The following is a 15145-nucleotide window of genomic DNA, read 5'->3' as shown; positions in this document are numbered from 1 at the left end:
TTTTATTGTTGCCGGCCGGGAAGTGAGTCGCTCTTTTCATAGTTAGTTATTTGAGAAATCGCTTTGTTCACCACGCCCATAGAATTAATTTCAAAAGTCTTAACTTCATCCTGCTTACACGTATAAAAATATTATGCTTCTGAGTGCTGCTAATCAAGGGTGTTACGACTTATTCTCGGAAGCTGAGGGCATAAGCCATTGTTACAATGCTTGTTGCTGTTCTATTGTTGCAAGTTTGTGACATTCGCTATACTGCGTTCCCATTATGAACTTCCGCCATGAATTACGATTCTTCAAAAAATTCAAATTATCCATGTAATGAATTGTTCAATGTTACGAATTAGTCGAGTTCTTGTTTCAAATTGAAACTGAAGCTGTCGTACCTACATAATTATCACTCGATTTTAAAAGCAAAGAAAAACGCCAAAAAGTTCATCATTTCTTATAAGAGAAAACGTTTCGGGGTCCAGCTCCATCGTTAGTTCATAACGTATAGAACACAGGTTCTAGGTTTTGAACTGGCGATAGAGCTGGACTCCGAAACGATTTCACTAATAAGAAATGCTGAACTTTTTGGCAATTTGCCTTGTTTTTTTTTTATTTTATATCGATATGCTAAATTGACACCATCGTTAATTTATCGTGGATTATCGTCTTTCGAAGTATTGTGTTGCGATGACGTTACTACCGCATGAAGCTAATGATGCAGTAGATATGATGTAAGTTTTGGAAGTATTCCTTTGAACTCGCACTTCATCCAAAGTTTCGTATATAAAACAGGGTTTACGGAAACACATTGAAAATTCGTAGTATGATTGATAATGACATTATACTGTCGAATAAACTCTGGTCGAGGAAAGACACCGAAACTATACTAAGTACTTATCTTCTTGATGTTAACTTAGAAGTAAGATGAACTTGCATCGAATTCACTATTCCGAAATTTTCGTGGCAAGCATTATACAATCGCGCAATAATTGAATTTACATACATAATTTTTTTAATACATACTTTCGATCGATGAAGCTTGCTTGGAGGCTAGATTCCCTTCTTTTGTAATTAAAAACATTTAGGATAAACGCCTCCACTCCAGTCCAAAAAGAACCAAGTTCCTAAGCTCAATTGAATTATTTTTCTTATTGCTATTCAGCTATATACTGAATATATGATAAGACGTGTGTTTGACCGTTTTATTCGTGTGATCTTCATCTGTAAACACTAAATAGACGTGGGTCTGAGGTCTTTTAACACTTTGACTCCAATTGCTTCATCTTGTACTATTATCTCATTTTTTCTACTGTTTTTAAACAGGGTTGCCAGACGGTAATTTTTTCCGGACAAATTTCGTGATTTAGTTTTTCTCAATTGAGTTGGCCGGCTAAAATTTATAATAGGGGTACTTCCTAATTAAATTTTAAATACTGCAAAAAGAAAATAAATGGAATTTTTATAGCGGAATCTACAAATAAACTAGTATATTATGAGTTATGGGCCTTTTTTGGCCTTTTTTATTCTCGGATTTGGCCGGTTTTAGGCAACCTGAATTATGTACTACTACGTCCTGGAGAAATACATTTTGTGGTACGCATATGTACCACTTCGAGTCAACGTGTTAAATTGTACAATTTATGAAGTAAAATTCAAATTATTGCGCGTCGTCGCGGTAATAAGTGCTGGCCGTGCCTTATACAAGTTTTTATACGTTAGATAAATAATAATTTCGTTGATGTCGTGTAACTAGATTCTATAATCAGATTATAGCAAATGAGGAAAATAATCGTGTTGCTTGCATGAAAGATGCAGATACAACAATTTAATTAGTAATCCTTTGACGAAGAACATTTTCCCCCTCAGGGGGTCCTTCTGACGTGTGTCTGTGCGCGTCAGAAGTCCTATGAGTAAGAATTTAAAAGCAAAGAAAAGTCCACAAAAATTCATATAGAAAACGTTTCGGAGACCAGCTCCATCGTCAGTTCGTAGAATCTAGAATCACAAATCAGAAGTCACAAATTAATACATTTAAGTCCTATGAGATCTCGCGCTCCTAGGGGGATTGTTCCTGAGCGCCCCACCGCTGAGCTCGCGGTGTCTGACTGCAGGTCTCAGTTGTGGGGTTAAGTTATTATGTTGGTAGGATTCCTTACATTAAGTTGTTATGTAGGTAGGATTATTTACATTAGGTTATTATGTAGGTAGATTTCCTTTCATTTCCATTCTCTGTCTTTCTCATGCGGGCGACCGACGTCCAGTGTAAGCGACAGCTTGTTCGAGTGTCTTCGTTTCTGTTGCTTTTCACCTGTCCCTCCTTGTCACTTCGTCTCTTTGAGATACTAACGCTGCTTCCTTCGAGCCAGCTTCAGCGGGCTGGACATCTGAGACCTTCCGCCAATTGTGGGTGATGAACAATTTTTGATTTGAGAAACTTTTGAAAATTGAGACCTTCCGCCTCTTTGGTGATGTTCATCTTGACTTTCGGTGCGAGATAGCTGAATAGCTGAAGCGCTAGTAAACATGTGGTCACTAAACCAACTAACTAACCGAAGAACATTTTCTTGAAGGATACAGAGCGATCAAGCAATCTGTTAGGTCTCAGAAATGTTAATTAATGTACTCGAGCGTAACATAAACTATCCTTGCATCTATTATATTATGTAACTTTCTTCAATTGAATATTAGAAGTGTGTCTTAGAGGGACACGTTATACTCGTTTAGGCACTTACATTTTTGAGCCTGAATTTAAAACTCTACTGATTTCCTCGGTTTTTAGTCTCAATTCCCCAAGTTCTCTTCCAAATCTTGTGTGCATTATTTAAGTGTACTAGTTATTAAATAGTATAACTATTACACTGCATTATTGCAATGTAATAGTTTGAATTATCGCACTGTACAAGTATATATTATCGCAGTGTACCAGTATGTATTATTGCAGTGTACTAGTATGCATTATCGCAGTGTACAGTATGTATTATTGCAGTGGACTAGTATGTATCACTGCAGTATACTAGTATGTATCACTGCAGTTCACTAGTATGTATCACTGCAGTGTACTAGTATGTATCACTGCAGTTTACTAGTATGTATCACTGCAGTGTACTAGTACGTATCACCACACTCCCGCAGAGTCTGTGACACGGACGGCGAGTTTCTGCTGGTGGAGGCGGCCGACCACCTCCCGGCCTGGGCTGACCCCGAGACAGCCGAGCAGCGGGTGAGTACGTTTACAATTTGCTTATGTTGAATGTGTTGAACACTTGAACTAACGATCTTTTGTGAATAGTTATAATGGTACAAAAGATGTGCATATTTTATTGGTGCAAGTGATGTTTAATTGTGTTTTTATTTCTCCTAGATTTCTTGATGTGAATGACTGAAATGAAAAGTCCGTGGTCTCGATGTGGTTGATTATTTTAATACTGCAAATGTATGCTAAATGAGGACATTTTTTCAAATGCATGAAAGTATAATCGGCTGTTGCGCTCACTATAGGATAGAATTTACAATCCTCCGTAGTGTACCTATACGATGGCTGAGTTTGTCAACAGACTTGCCTAATGGGGCAAAAAAGGGCCTAGTCCGCAAAAAAATCAATGTTTACTAGTAAATTTGGAGGTTGCGGTGCAGAAATTCGATTTTCATTTTTTTTTGTACTCTGTAAAATAGTAAGGACGTACCGCAATCAAAAATTTTTGCCGGCCAACGCAATTGGAAAAACTAAATCATGGAATTGGCCCGGATCGCAATTTGGAAAAACCAAATCATGGAAGAAGGCCATAATGTCAACCCTGTTTGCCCTAGACTTCCCAAAGATTAACTATCATTAGTAAAAACTACTAGAAAAGTATGAGTCCGAGGACTAGAATTTCCTAGTTCATTTCCACTCTCCCTTTCATTCTGAATCTTATTTACTCATATGCTCCTGCTCTTCGATGATTTCATATGATGTTTCGTGAACAGGTTAGGATTGACACATCAGCGTCTTGCAAGCCAAGACTTCCCTGCGTATTTGTCGTTTTTAGAGCCTTAATGTAGTGTAGCTTGCCTGCACATTATAGCGTTGTATGTCATGTCCGTGTTGCTTTACTACTCAATGTTGAAAAAACACTTTCAAAATTAACATTAATGTTGTGGTATTACCTGGTGATTGGTATCCTTGCATGACTCATTCAAGGTCGGCTGTGAATTAACGAATGTTGATTTGTCTCAACTTTCGTTTCGTGGTCTGTGATTCAAGAGACAATTTAAAATCGTCTTTTCTAAAATATTGAAACAGATTGAAGCTATTTGTTTTAAAGTTAAGTTTTTGTTGAGAACTAAAATTCTTTAGTTTCTATTTTTTTTCTATTTGTCACCATATAGAGCTCTGCTCTAATACCTCCGAGCTCGAGTTAGTTATGAAAGGTGAAGGGTCAGTTATTTATGGTGTCACTTCCGTGTAGCCGGCAAGGGACGTAGGATCGATTGCGTGTATCGGCATAATGTGAGAAGCGTTTCCGCGTGGCGCCGAGGCTGCATCGCCTCCCAAGGTCAAGTGTAGTGGAGCACTGGACGCTTCTTCCGCGTTGAGGTTCCAGGGCGGCTGGAAGGGCAGTGCGGCGCGCGACGCGGTGAGGGGCGCATCACTCGCTGGTGCTCCTGCCGTGCCCCTCGTGTGGGTACGGTAGGGGCATCTTCTACAGCATCATGGCGGGTTGGCAGCTGTGATCTCAGTGTGGATCGTTGACGATAATTTTGCTTCCTATTTGACGTGATGAAAATTAAGAGGCGGCCTTGCTACTTCATCTTGAAACGAAGGACATTGGTTATATGAAGATTCGTCACGTGATGGTTTAACCGCGATGTTCCACTGAATCGCCATATTTGTCATCTGGATTTCAATCAGCGCTTCTCTAGGTATAAATACCGTTTACTAAATCACCCCTAAATTTTTCGAAAGAGCGCTTTGTTTATAACCAGTGAGACAAGGTTTATTGTCTCTTTACTTACATTTTACAATACAATAGCTCACCGTCATCTTCTGGTCTTAAATTCTAGCTGCAAAAGAGCACCACGGGCAGCGCTTGCTGTGACCGCATGACGTGTAACAGCTTCATCAGGCCCAAACTCAGCGCAGTCTTTCACAATCTCATGAACTCTCACAATTAATTGGAAGTCACTTGGCAGCCGATTCATCGACATTCATGCACCAACATCCTCTCAAAATTTGATGAACATCCACCCGAGATTTGATGAACATCCACCCAAGATTTGATGAACATCCACCCAAGATTTGATGAACATCCACCCAAGATTTGATGAACATCCACCCAAGATGTGATGAACATCCACCCAAGATTTGATGAACATCCACCCAAGATTCGATGAACATCCACCCAAGATTCGATGAACATCCACCCAAGATTCGATGAACATCCACCCAAGATGTGATAAACATCCACCCAAGATGTGATGAACATCCACCAAGATTCGATGAACATCCACCCAAGATGTGATAAACATCCACCCAAGATGTGATGAACATCCACCCAAGATGTGATGAACATCCACCCAAGATGTGCTGAACATCACTCGCTATGTGGTATCATGGTTGCTGTGTGGTGCGTGGCAAGACAAGCGTCGTGGCGCGGTGACTGGTGAGTGCTGCACAAGTAGTTAGGTTGTTGCTGTAGGGTTCGGTTAGCCTTGTGGGCATTATTGTGTGTCATTTCTGAACTGGCGGAATAGCTGGAAGGTGCCCAAAGAAAACGATTTAATTAGCTCACAGAAATTTTGAGAACGGCTGCAATTCAAAAATATCCAATAAAGTTGCAACATTTGTTACCAATTCTATTCTTTAATCTAATCTAATTTTTAATCTAATCTAACTATTTAATCTTTCGGAATTACCTTAGGCTCGCAAATATTTTAGCTGGCTAACTCAACTGGTTAAAAGCTCAAATCGACGAATATGGCTGTAAAAAATGAGTAATTCTGGCTTGAGTTCCTGACTAAGTGGGTTAAGCAAGGTTCTCATGAGACCGCACAGAGCAGAATGCAAGGGCTGGTCAGCTAGTGGGTGTTGAATTTAGGTGTTGGAGATTAACCGAAAATGCCCGGCCATTTGAGGCATTTTTGCCATGTTGATGTCTGGAATAAGGAAACTTGTATATTTTAATTTCATATTATTTAATTTTGGTAATAATGTTCAGTAGTATTTTAGTAATGCACAACACGCATAATTTTTTTCCTTTTATTCTTGCTGTTCTTAACAGGACGTGCCAAATTTCCCGAGAATTTTACCGAGAACTGTTTTCCTTTACCTCACATCGCTTTGCAGCCTGTATAGATTGCCTACATATCACTTCAAATTAATTAATGTTTATTATATCTATTTCAAATTATGACCGTAAAAGAGTATTCATACATGCTGTCGCCTCTGCATAACAACCTATAGACGTAAATGAACGCATCTCTCTCCGAGGTGAATTTTTGTAATTATTGTACGAATTTTTTCGGTAAGTTTGCTCAGATTTATTTGCAATATCTTGAAAAATTACTTCCCCAATTGTTCCTGCTTTTTGAAGACTCGCCAACCTTGTGGAGCTTTTTGTCCGAAGCTTGCAAAAATTGCCGCGGCGTTGGAAAGCCCGGCTTGTAGTTTTGGCGGGATTGCATAAATCGGCGCGTGAACGCGCGGCTGCACCACGTGGCGCACGACCTTGACACACATGCCGCCACTGCTGCTGTGCCACATCTGCCGGATGTGCTGTGCCACATCTACCAACTCATTGCCATCGCCGTATGAACTTGCTATCCGCTTTAAGCTTCATTCATTTTTAATCCGGATAAATTTTTTCCACGAGGTTGAAGAACTCACGCTTTTTAGTGGTTGAAAATGTGAAAGGGTTTTGCCTGAAGCACTGCCTGGGAAGGCGCAGCTGCTGACCATCAGCCACCGCGTGGGCTGATGTGTCTATTTATTGACGCATGCATTATGATGCTGTTTTTAATTTATCTTAGGTCGTATGGTGAGCTTACGCCTAAAAACGTTTATAATCACTTGACGGAAGATGAAAACTGATCAGTACATGGCGTTAACCAAAAGAAATTTTCGATCCTGCTTTAAATTAAAATATTTAAAAAATGGACCATCTTCGCATCAAGACATTCCCTTGCAATTTTTGTAATGGTTACTTGTAGTTATCCGTAGTATTACTTGAATCTAAATGGTGATGTTAAAGCCCAACTTTCCACACTTCTTCTAAGTTGCTAAGCTCTAAAGCCAGAGTTTACCTGTGCAAGCTTGATATGGTTCTTAGTATGCCAGCTAAGCTATTTGTGAATTTATTGATTTATTTAATAGAAATACGTATGCGTAGAAACTTGGCTAATGTGAGTGAATGAAAGTGCATTGTCTGTTGGTGTTGATGGCTCTTTATGGAACCTCAACTCTTGGTTAGGTGTAGGCTATGGCGAGAGTGGCCACCCCCATGTCTCTGTGGGTCACAGCCCCCCCCCCCTCTTGTCTCTGCGGGTCCCCCCCTTTTGTCTGTGTTGGAGGAGGATCTAACTTACGTAATCGCGTGAAAACCTCTCACTGATGGACGCACAATGACAATGATTTTTTATAATTTCACATTTATCTTCTATTCTCTTTAATTAGATTTAGAATGTTATACGGAGCCGGACTTGCTGTTTATGTCTTACCTTTAATTAATAAGCGAATAAATTTTCTATAATTTTTTGTCAAATTTAAATTCGAATATTGATAAATTATGATCAATGGACAATTCCATTGGACAAACTATTTTACTCTGCGAGCGTAATCCAAACTTCGGCATAGCACCCTAGACTATGTGTGCTTGACATGCATTCGTTCCTAGTATTGAAATAATTGTTGGCATAAAGTCATACTGGAAAGTGCTAATATTTATCGAGTCAGCATTCCGTGTTTCGGTAACAAATCGCTGCTTAGTCCTGGGACCATACTTTCAAAATTCGCTAAGTGAACGTAAGTACTTACGCTCTATTTTCTTGTCTATGATTGGTGGATTTTGCTTGAAAGGCCGTCAATGATTGGCTGATGAACTTACGATCTCTTAACTGTTTTTAAAAGAGTGGCTTGAAAGGCCGTCAATGATTGGCTGATGAACTTACGATCTCTTGACTTTTTTTGAAAGTATAGATCCTGGTCCTCTTAAGGCGATCACGTCAGCAGTGTAGGTGTGGGCACAGCTTATGGACACGAGTGTGTGTGTGGTGAAGTTCACCTTACATCCTTTTCCTGCTGGCGCTGTAGTACTTCCTCTTCCTCCTGCGCTTCCTACTTTAGAATTAATTATTCGCACCTAAAATAGTAGGTACGAAAATAGTACGGACTGTGAACTATAAGTTTGGCATAATAGCTTATGATTCTTACCTGCCACTTGCTCTGACCTCCATGCCTCTTGCTCTGACCTCCATGCCTCTTGCTCTGACCTCCATGCCTCTTGCTCTGACCTCCATGCCTCCACGCAATAATCTCTATGCCCCACGCAATAATCTATGCTCCACGCAATAATCTCTATGCCCCACGCAATAACCATTCGCCATGAAACAATCTTCTTGTATCAAGCAATTATCTCCAAAACTCGCGCACCCATCGCTTTAAAAACTATACTTCGTTACATTTTGATCATAGGTATGTAGATGGTTTGTCCACTACCATAATTTCGAATTAGGCTAAATAGGTTTTGTACATGAGCACACGCCACAGTCATACACATGACTGTACCTCGACGCATAGACTGTGATCTGAATTAATGGCTTATTATGTCACTGTTGAGTCATGGTCTTAAGCTGCTCCACGGCCGCAATAATTATCTTATGTTTCCTGGAACGTTTGGCAGCCCATGACGTACTTCCTGGAGTGTGCCTGGCCTTGCCTGGACTCGGAGCTTGCGTGCGGCCTTCCAGCCACAGGAAGAGCTCGTTGCTGCTAGCTGCCTTTTAGCGAAGTACACCATGGAAGAAATTTTTAGCGTTTTCTACGTGTTAGTGCAGAGAAAACTTTGAATCTAGTTGATTCTAGGGCTAACTGTGATTGAATTTGAATGATAGCGCGTGACGGTGATGAGCATGAGATGAGTGATGATCAGTGATCAGTGACCACAGTCCACAGACTCCTGAGACTCAAGTCCATTAAAAATTCTTTGTTTTACGGTGAAGCTTTAGAAAAGTTTCTATATTCACTATTATTGAAATGTCCCTTATATTGCGCGAGGCGGCGAGCCTAGCCCTCAGCTAAGCCCTGCAGATTCTAAGTAGTCCTGAGTCTGAGTGCGTCCTCAGTCCTCCAATTCAAGCTTCATGAATCAAGATCAAAGTCCTGCGGTTTTAAACAAAACACTGTTGATGTGACCCGGGATGATGATGTGTGTACACTGTAGCAATGCATGCCGTATACGCCATAAAAATGTGCGCTAAAAAGTTATAACGCTAACAGCAGCTTCTAAAAATCATTCTCATTTTGACTTTTTGATCAACGTCGCTCAAAATTCTCGCTAAATGTTACAAACAGCAGAAATATCACCCGCTGTGCCGGGGTGTCCCTTGGCCCTTGCTCCGCAACACGGGCATGTGCCAAATTCGTGTCATCTGTGATCAGCTCAGATGCTAAACCGCCAGTACATGTTATTTAACCGTTTTTGTTGTGTTGCTATGTTGCATGCGGCTACAAGGGTATGATGCAGTAATTCGTTTGCGTCAAATTTCGGTAAAACGTGCAAACTGTACGCCAGTTTAATGTCAAAGACGTAAACCTATGTATGTACGTTACTAATGCCTCGGTTATGGTGAGATAATCCACAGAAACCAGCGATCTTCTCACCAAGGCAATGCGAACGATAATTGCCTAAGAATACGGCATAACTGCATTTCTCTAAGGGTGCCGATTTTGAATAGATACGTTTATGCAATTCCTTTTAGCCTGCAATTCAGGATCGCGAATGCATCGGGATTTTGCGTAAACGCTAATTTATCTAGCGCCCAAGAAAATTGTGTAGACGATGATGTTTCTAAAAATTTCATACCACACAGGCTGAGCTTGTTGGACCTTTACATTAAAAACAATGATTGTAAGCCCTTTGATGATCATTTATTGCTTACCGCGTTTGCCATGAGGGGGTGTTGGCTTAATATCATCAAGATAACGTAATCACTTCTGTAACTTCTCTTGTACTGTTTTAATAAGTCTAATCAAATTGTGACAGTGACCAGTAATTGCTGTTGGTATTGATAAAGACTTACTAATGAAGACTTCATCCAGAATGTAGGCACTGCACGAGGTTCGGAAATAAGAAAACAATGATTACAGCTTTTGATACACGGGGACCCCAGCGACCGCAGTTGCCTATTATCAGCCTTCAGGATTGATTGTTCGTGAATAATAAATATTTTAATCGATCATGGGGACGTGATTGGAGACTTTCAAGACTGGAGACCAGCGTCGAAATTAACAGTCTCATAGAGACTTTCACAAGTATCTAGTGTCGAAATTTTCTAGCCTGTCATTTTAAAAGATAAAAACCGGTGTTTTTGATTGTCCACAGATTCGGCAGCTTCTTGCAGATTAACATTTGTGCTAACAATGTCAGAAATTTAAATGTATTCACAATTGCTAAAGACTTTCTTGGAAATGCAAGAGCATTAAATTATGCAAATATTGTCCGGAGAGCTTCAAATTGCTAGGTTGCAACATGAGCATTAAATTGCATTTTTTACACAGCCACCTTGTTAATTTCCTGGGCAATCTTGGTGCGGTGATTGATGAGCAGGATGAGCGTTTCCACCGAGATTTGAAGGTTACGGAAGCACGGCGGTATCAAGATAGGACGTACATGTGAAGGCTGACTATTGTTGGAGCATCAAGCTGGAACACAAACTGAACATTCCAGAAAAATTCCTAAACGCAAATTTTTTCTTAATTTTTAAGTAATGTCCATTAATTGAACTTTCGTTTGTATGAACTTGATTTAACTTACGTTAGGACATTGAGTACGGCACGCGTCACCAGCGCTGCCAGATGGCCTAAAAACGTCCAAGCCCGCGGATAAAAAGGCCTATAATTCAAAATATACTAGTAAATTTGTAGTCTACGGTGTAAAAATAAATTTGTTTCTTTACTTTTTTCAAATTTGATGAGGTAGTCATGCTATCATAAATTTTTGTAGACAGACGCATTTGAAAAAAACTAGATCGCGGAATTTGTCCTGAAAAAAGAAACCTGCAACAGACCGGTGGGTCGTGCCGCGCTCTACGTGTTAAATGTTTTGGCAAGGTTTTACTTTATGTTCCTATTTTGCATGATTTTTATGGTTGTTTTATGATAACCTGTAGTTTAAAAAGTTGACGTGATTGACAAAATCTGAGGATTTTCTCAGATTCAGACGCAAAATATTAGTGAAAAACAAGTGTCAGATCTAACTCAACAAAAATGTGTTCCTCAGTGTTGCCTAAAAAATCCAGTGATATATTCACTTATCATACGTGCATCTCATTTGTACGCAATGTTCAGTATAAGCAAGAACAATGCACAATTGTAGTAGAGCCAGAAAAAAAAAACTTTTAAATTCAGGCACCTGGTGATCAGCCTAATCGAAGTTGTCGTGACGACAAAGGAATTTTGTTAATGTTCGTGTTTTTGTGAGCTGTGACCTAAATTACGCGTCACGACAGCCCTGACTCACTGCATTGATTATCTTCCACTCACTTCACCTGCTTGGCCACTTCAACCTCTTTGCTGTTAAAATTGCTTGCGGGGCTTCAGTTTAATGCTTTCGATCATATTATTCGTCGTGCGTTATAAATTTTTTTCCTTTTTAGCGCATTTTCTCATTTATGGAAAAAGGCGCTATTGTGCTCGTCATGTCCGTCCGTGACTTATCCATCCGTGACTTCATGTTTTTGTCGACGAGAAAATGCGCTCTCTGCCACTCACTGCAGTGAGTACTGAGTTATACTTTTAAATATTCTAATGATAGAATCAAGTATTTTCTTACAGAAATATTTCAATTGTGTTTCCCATAAAGTCTACTTTATGGGATTGTTCAGAATTGGAATGGAGGAGGCAACCTCCTAAGATGACGCGAACGTTGGAGGAACTCTGCGAAAAAATCTACGGATTTGACTTCGCATTTTGCATTTAGTATCACGGTTTGTTCCTAAATTTTCGAAATAAAAATTTATCCTGAAGTTTTTTTTTCGCCGGTATGAAAGTTGCAATTCTCTCGTGCATTCACGTCGTCCTGTTATATTTTTTATCTTTGTAGTACAAGTTTATTCTTTAAACTATTTATCGGTCATATTACCAGTTTGATAGTTATACCCAGGCGTTCGCTAAACGTTTCGTTCATAACAATCATTTATTCATCCTGGATAGTATATTATGTTTCAGGTGATTTTGTAGTTATCGCTAATATTGCGAATGAAAATCTTTCTCCTTGTATTATATAAGAATGTTTAGCATCAGGACTTTCCAATATTATCTCGGTATTTCTGTGATAAAAGCAGTCATTATTTTAAAGCATTGACACCCTCCTTATTTAATCTTGTCGCATTATTTGCGTAGATGATTTTGTAAAAGATGCGTCGATGCCTATCCATGAGTACCATCGTGACTGCAAGTTCATTCAAAATATTGTATCAAATTATAAGAATTTAATGGAGGTTGCGAAGGCTCTGGTGACCTTTTTTGCTAGCTGCCCGGCTGATCGATGGGCTGCTTCATCAATAGGCGCTATAGCTACGATGTAGTCTACATTGATTGGCATATGTTTGTAAAAGTTATCGTCGCTAATTTTGATTCTGATTTGATTTATTTTTACCTTATGACCTTATGACGAGCTTAGGACTTCCTAGTCCACAGTCACGCTGATTCATCCCCTTCGTCGTCCTCCGTCTCCAAATCGTCAATTGGCAGGTCGCCCCGCCCGCGTCCTAGAGGTCACGTTGAACGTGTTCCGTCTACCTGCCCTCCTTTGGGCCAGCTGTTGCAAAATGCAGTTCCCTGTAACTTGCTGAGGGTAGTTTCCCATAACCGGACGTTCGGGGATCTTTAAAAAAACTCGTGCATTCGTCTCTTGAAATCGCAAATCTTGAATATCCCTCACGAAGAGTCGTTACTCCGGCCGCAGGCCGCAGCTTGGTTGTTGACCGAAGGAATCCCGCACAGTCTCCTCCATCTTTCATTGTGATATGTCATTATTCTGGAGGTCTCACTTCCAAAGTTGAGAGCCAGTCCGGTTATTATCTTCCTAGTGTACAGTATAATATACGTCTTTCTTCTCTCCAGTGAGTACAGTCCCAGTTGTTTCAACCTATCCAGTAGTTCAGTTCGAGCTTCTGCTTCTATATTTCGGAATGTCCGCCAGATCCATCCCATCCGCTATCTGCCTTGTGCAACTATTTCCTCTATGTGGTCATCAAACGTGATCTCGGATCAACACTCTGAGATCTCGAACAAGTTGCTTCTCCTAAATGTCTGATGCTAAGTAGCGATGCCGCATCCCGGCCGCTGTACAAGGACTCTGTCTCTCATTACTTCGAACTTGGTGCCGTTGAATTGACAATCGTAGATTGTTGACAAGTCATCCTGCATGTAGCTTCTCGTAGTCTAGGTCTACGCCAGCTCCCTACTCCAATAGGGGTCACAAGACGATGATGGTGCTCCAATATAGCTGCGACAAACAGGAACGATTTCGCCGAAAACCATGCGGTCCGTTATTAGGCAGTACGGCCTCTTCCATATACTGGACAAGCCTTCTGGCCACACTATTTTCTCAAAAACCTTGATCACCTGTGAAGTCGAGGTAAAAGGTCTGTAATTTTAAATTCTGTCCCTCGGACCTATTTTGCGGGTTGGCGTTATCAGTCCCACTTTTGGGCCCCCAGGAACAATTCCTTCCATCAACAAAGTCTTCCAGAGCATTGTGAGCGGCTCATTCAATGCTTCCACACACTTCTTTAGCAATACTGCCTAACTCCATCTGGTCCTGGTGCTGAAAACGTCACCAGGTCTTTGATCTTTTATCCTTATCTTCTGGTCCCAACGCGATGTTCTCCAGCCCCCCTCCGCCTGGAAAGTCCTGGAGAACTTCAATTTCATTCTCCTCCCTTGAGTAGCGGGGGTTACTGAACACTGAGTCAAACTGCGCTCCCAGAAACTCACACATGCCCTGGCCACCTCCAGTGAGGACATCGTTATCCTTCAGCGGGCCTACTGACGTCTTTATTTTAGCCTTGGACTGGGCGTAATTGAAAAATAATACTTAATTAGAGGTTCTATCTGATGACCTCCACCACTCGCTCCTCAGCAGCTTGTTCTTCCATTCTGTGCGAGTCCTGCAACCTGAGTTCGGTTTCCTTGTGAAAATCTACTAATCTGTGTCTCCTCAGATGATCAGATCACTAGTGGATTCAGCTATTTAATTGTTCATATAATCTTGTGCGTTTTCTCATGAGGATTCGTCGGTCTCTCGAAAAGCTGCAAATTTCAGGGCTCATTCTCCTCGAGGTATGACGTACACACTCCTGCGCAAGTTTTTCGAAAATTTTTTTGTATAAATCTCTTCTGAATTCTTCTCCCGAAACTTCTATTTCGAATCAATATCTGAAAGTTCTTTTCTAATTGCCTCCCAGTCCGTTTTTCGATGGTGGAAGTTAATTCCTGCCAGTTTCTCTTGGGGTATTTGTTTGGGCTGGTTTTCATTTCAAATTGTCATATTTACGAACACGAGACGGTGGTCGGGTGGTAGGTTGAAGTGTCCCCCCATTATCAGGTTGGGGAAAGGAATTCACAGTCCAGCGACCTTGGTCTCTATTTTTTAAGGGTATCGTTAAAATTTACCGATGGACAAGCAGGTGGTCTATACACTATAGCTACGCCGAGATCGAGTTGTTTAGTGCGGAGTAGTACGATTACAACAAAGCCATCAGAGTTTCCAGATTTTGATCTCAATTCCACAGTGCTTCTTGCGAGGAAGTTCCTGAGGTAAGCAATTACTCCACCCTTCTTTCTCCCTTCTTTCCGGTCTGCGCGGGAGTGTTGGAATCCTTCCATTGCAATTTCTTCATCAAGGATATCTTTTCTTAGATGCGACTCCGTTAGCGCAATAATAAATATCCCACCCTC

General features: G+C 40.6%; 1 protein-coding gene across 2 annotated transcripts in view; it reads left to right on the top strand.

Moving 5' to 3' along the window:
- Window positions 1–15145, top strand: part of LOC108683423 (protein ecdysoneless homolog) — a 42421-nt gene that overhangs the window by 13960 nt on the left and 13316 nt on the right. For both annotated transcript variants that reach the window (XM_018172737.2, XM_047883375.1), the window contains one exon: window positions 3121–3208. In XM_018172737.2, coding sequence (XP_018028226.1) covers window positions 3121–3208 — 88 coding nt within the window. The remainder of the gene's footprint in view (window positions 1–3120; window positions 3209–15145) is intronic.

The sequence above is a fragment of the Hyalella azteca genome, unplaced genomic scaffold (assembly GCF_000764305.2).
Source record: "Hyalella azteca isolate HAZT.00-mixed unplaced genomic scaffold, Hazt_2.0.2 contig12765, whole genome shotgun sequence".
Lineage (NCBI taxonomy): Eukaryota > Metazoa > Arthropoda > Malacostraca > Amphipoda > Hyalellidae > Hyalella > Hyalella azteca.
Note: the sequence above shows the minus strand (reverse complement) of the source record. Positions and strands in the feature narration are given on the sequence as shown.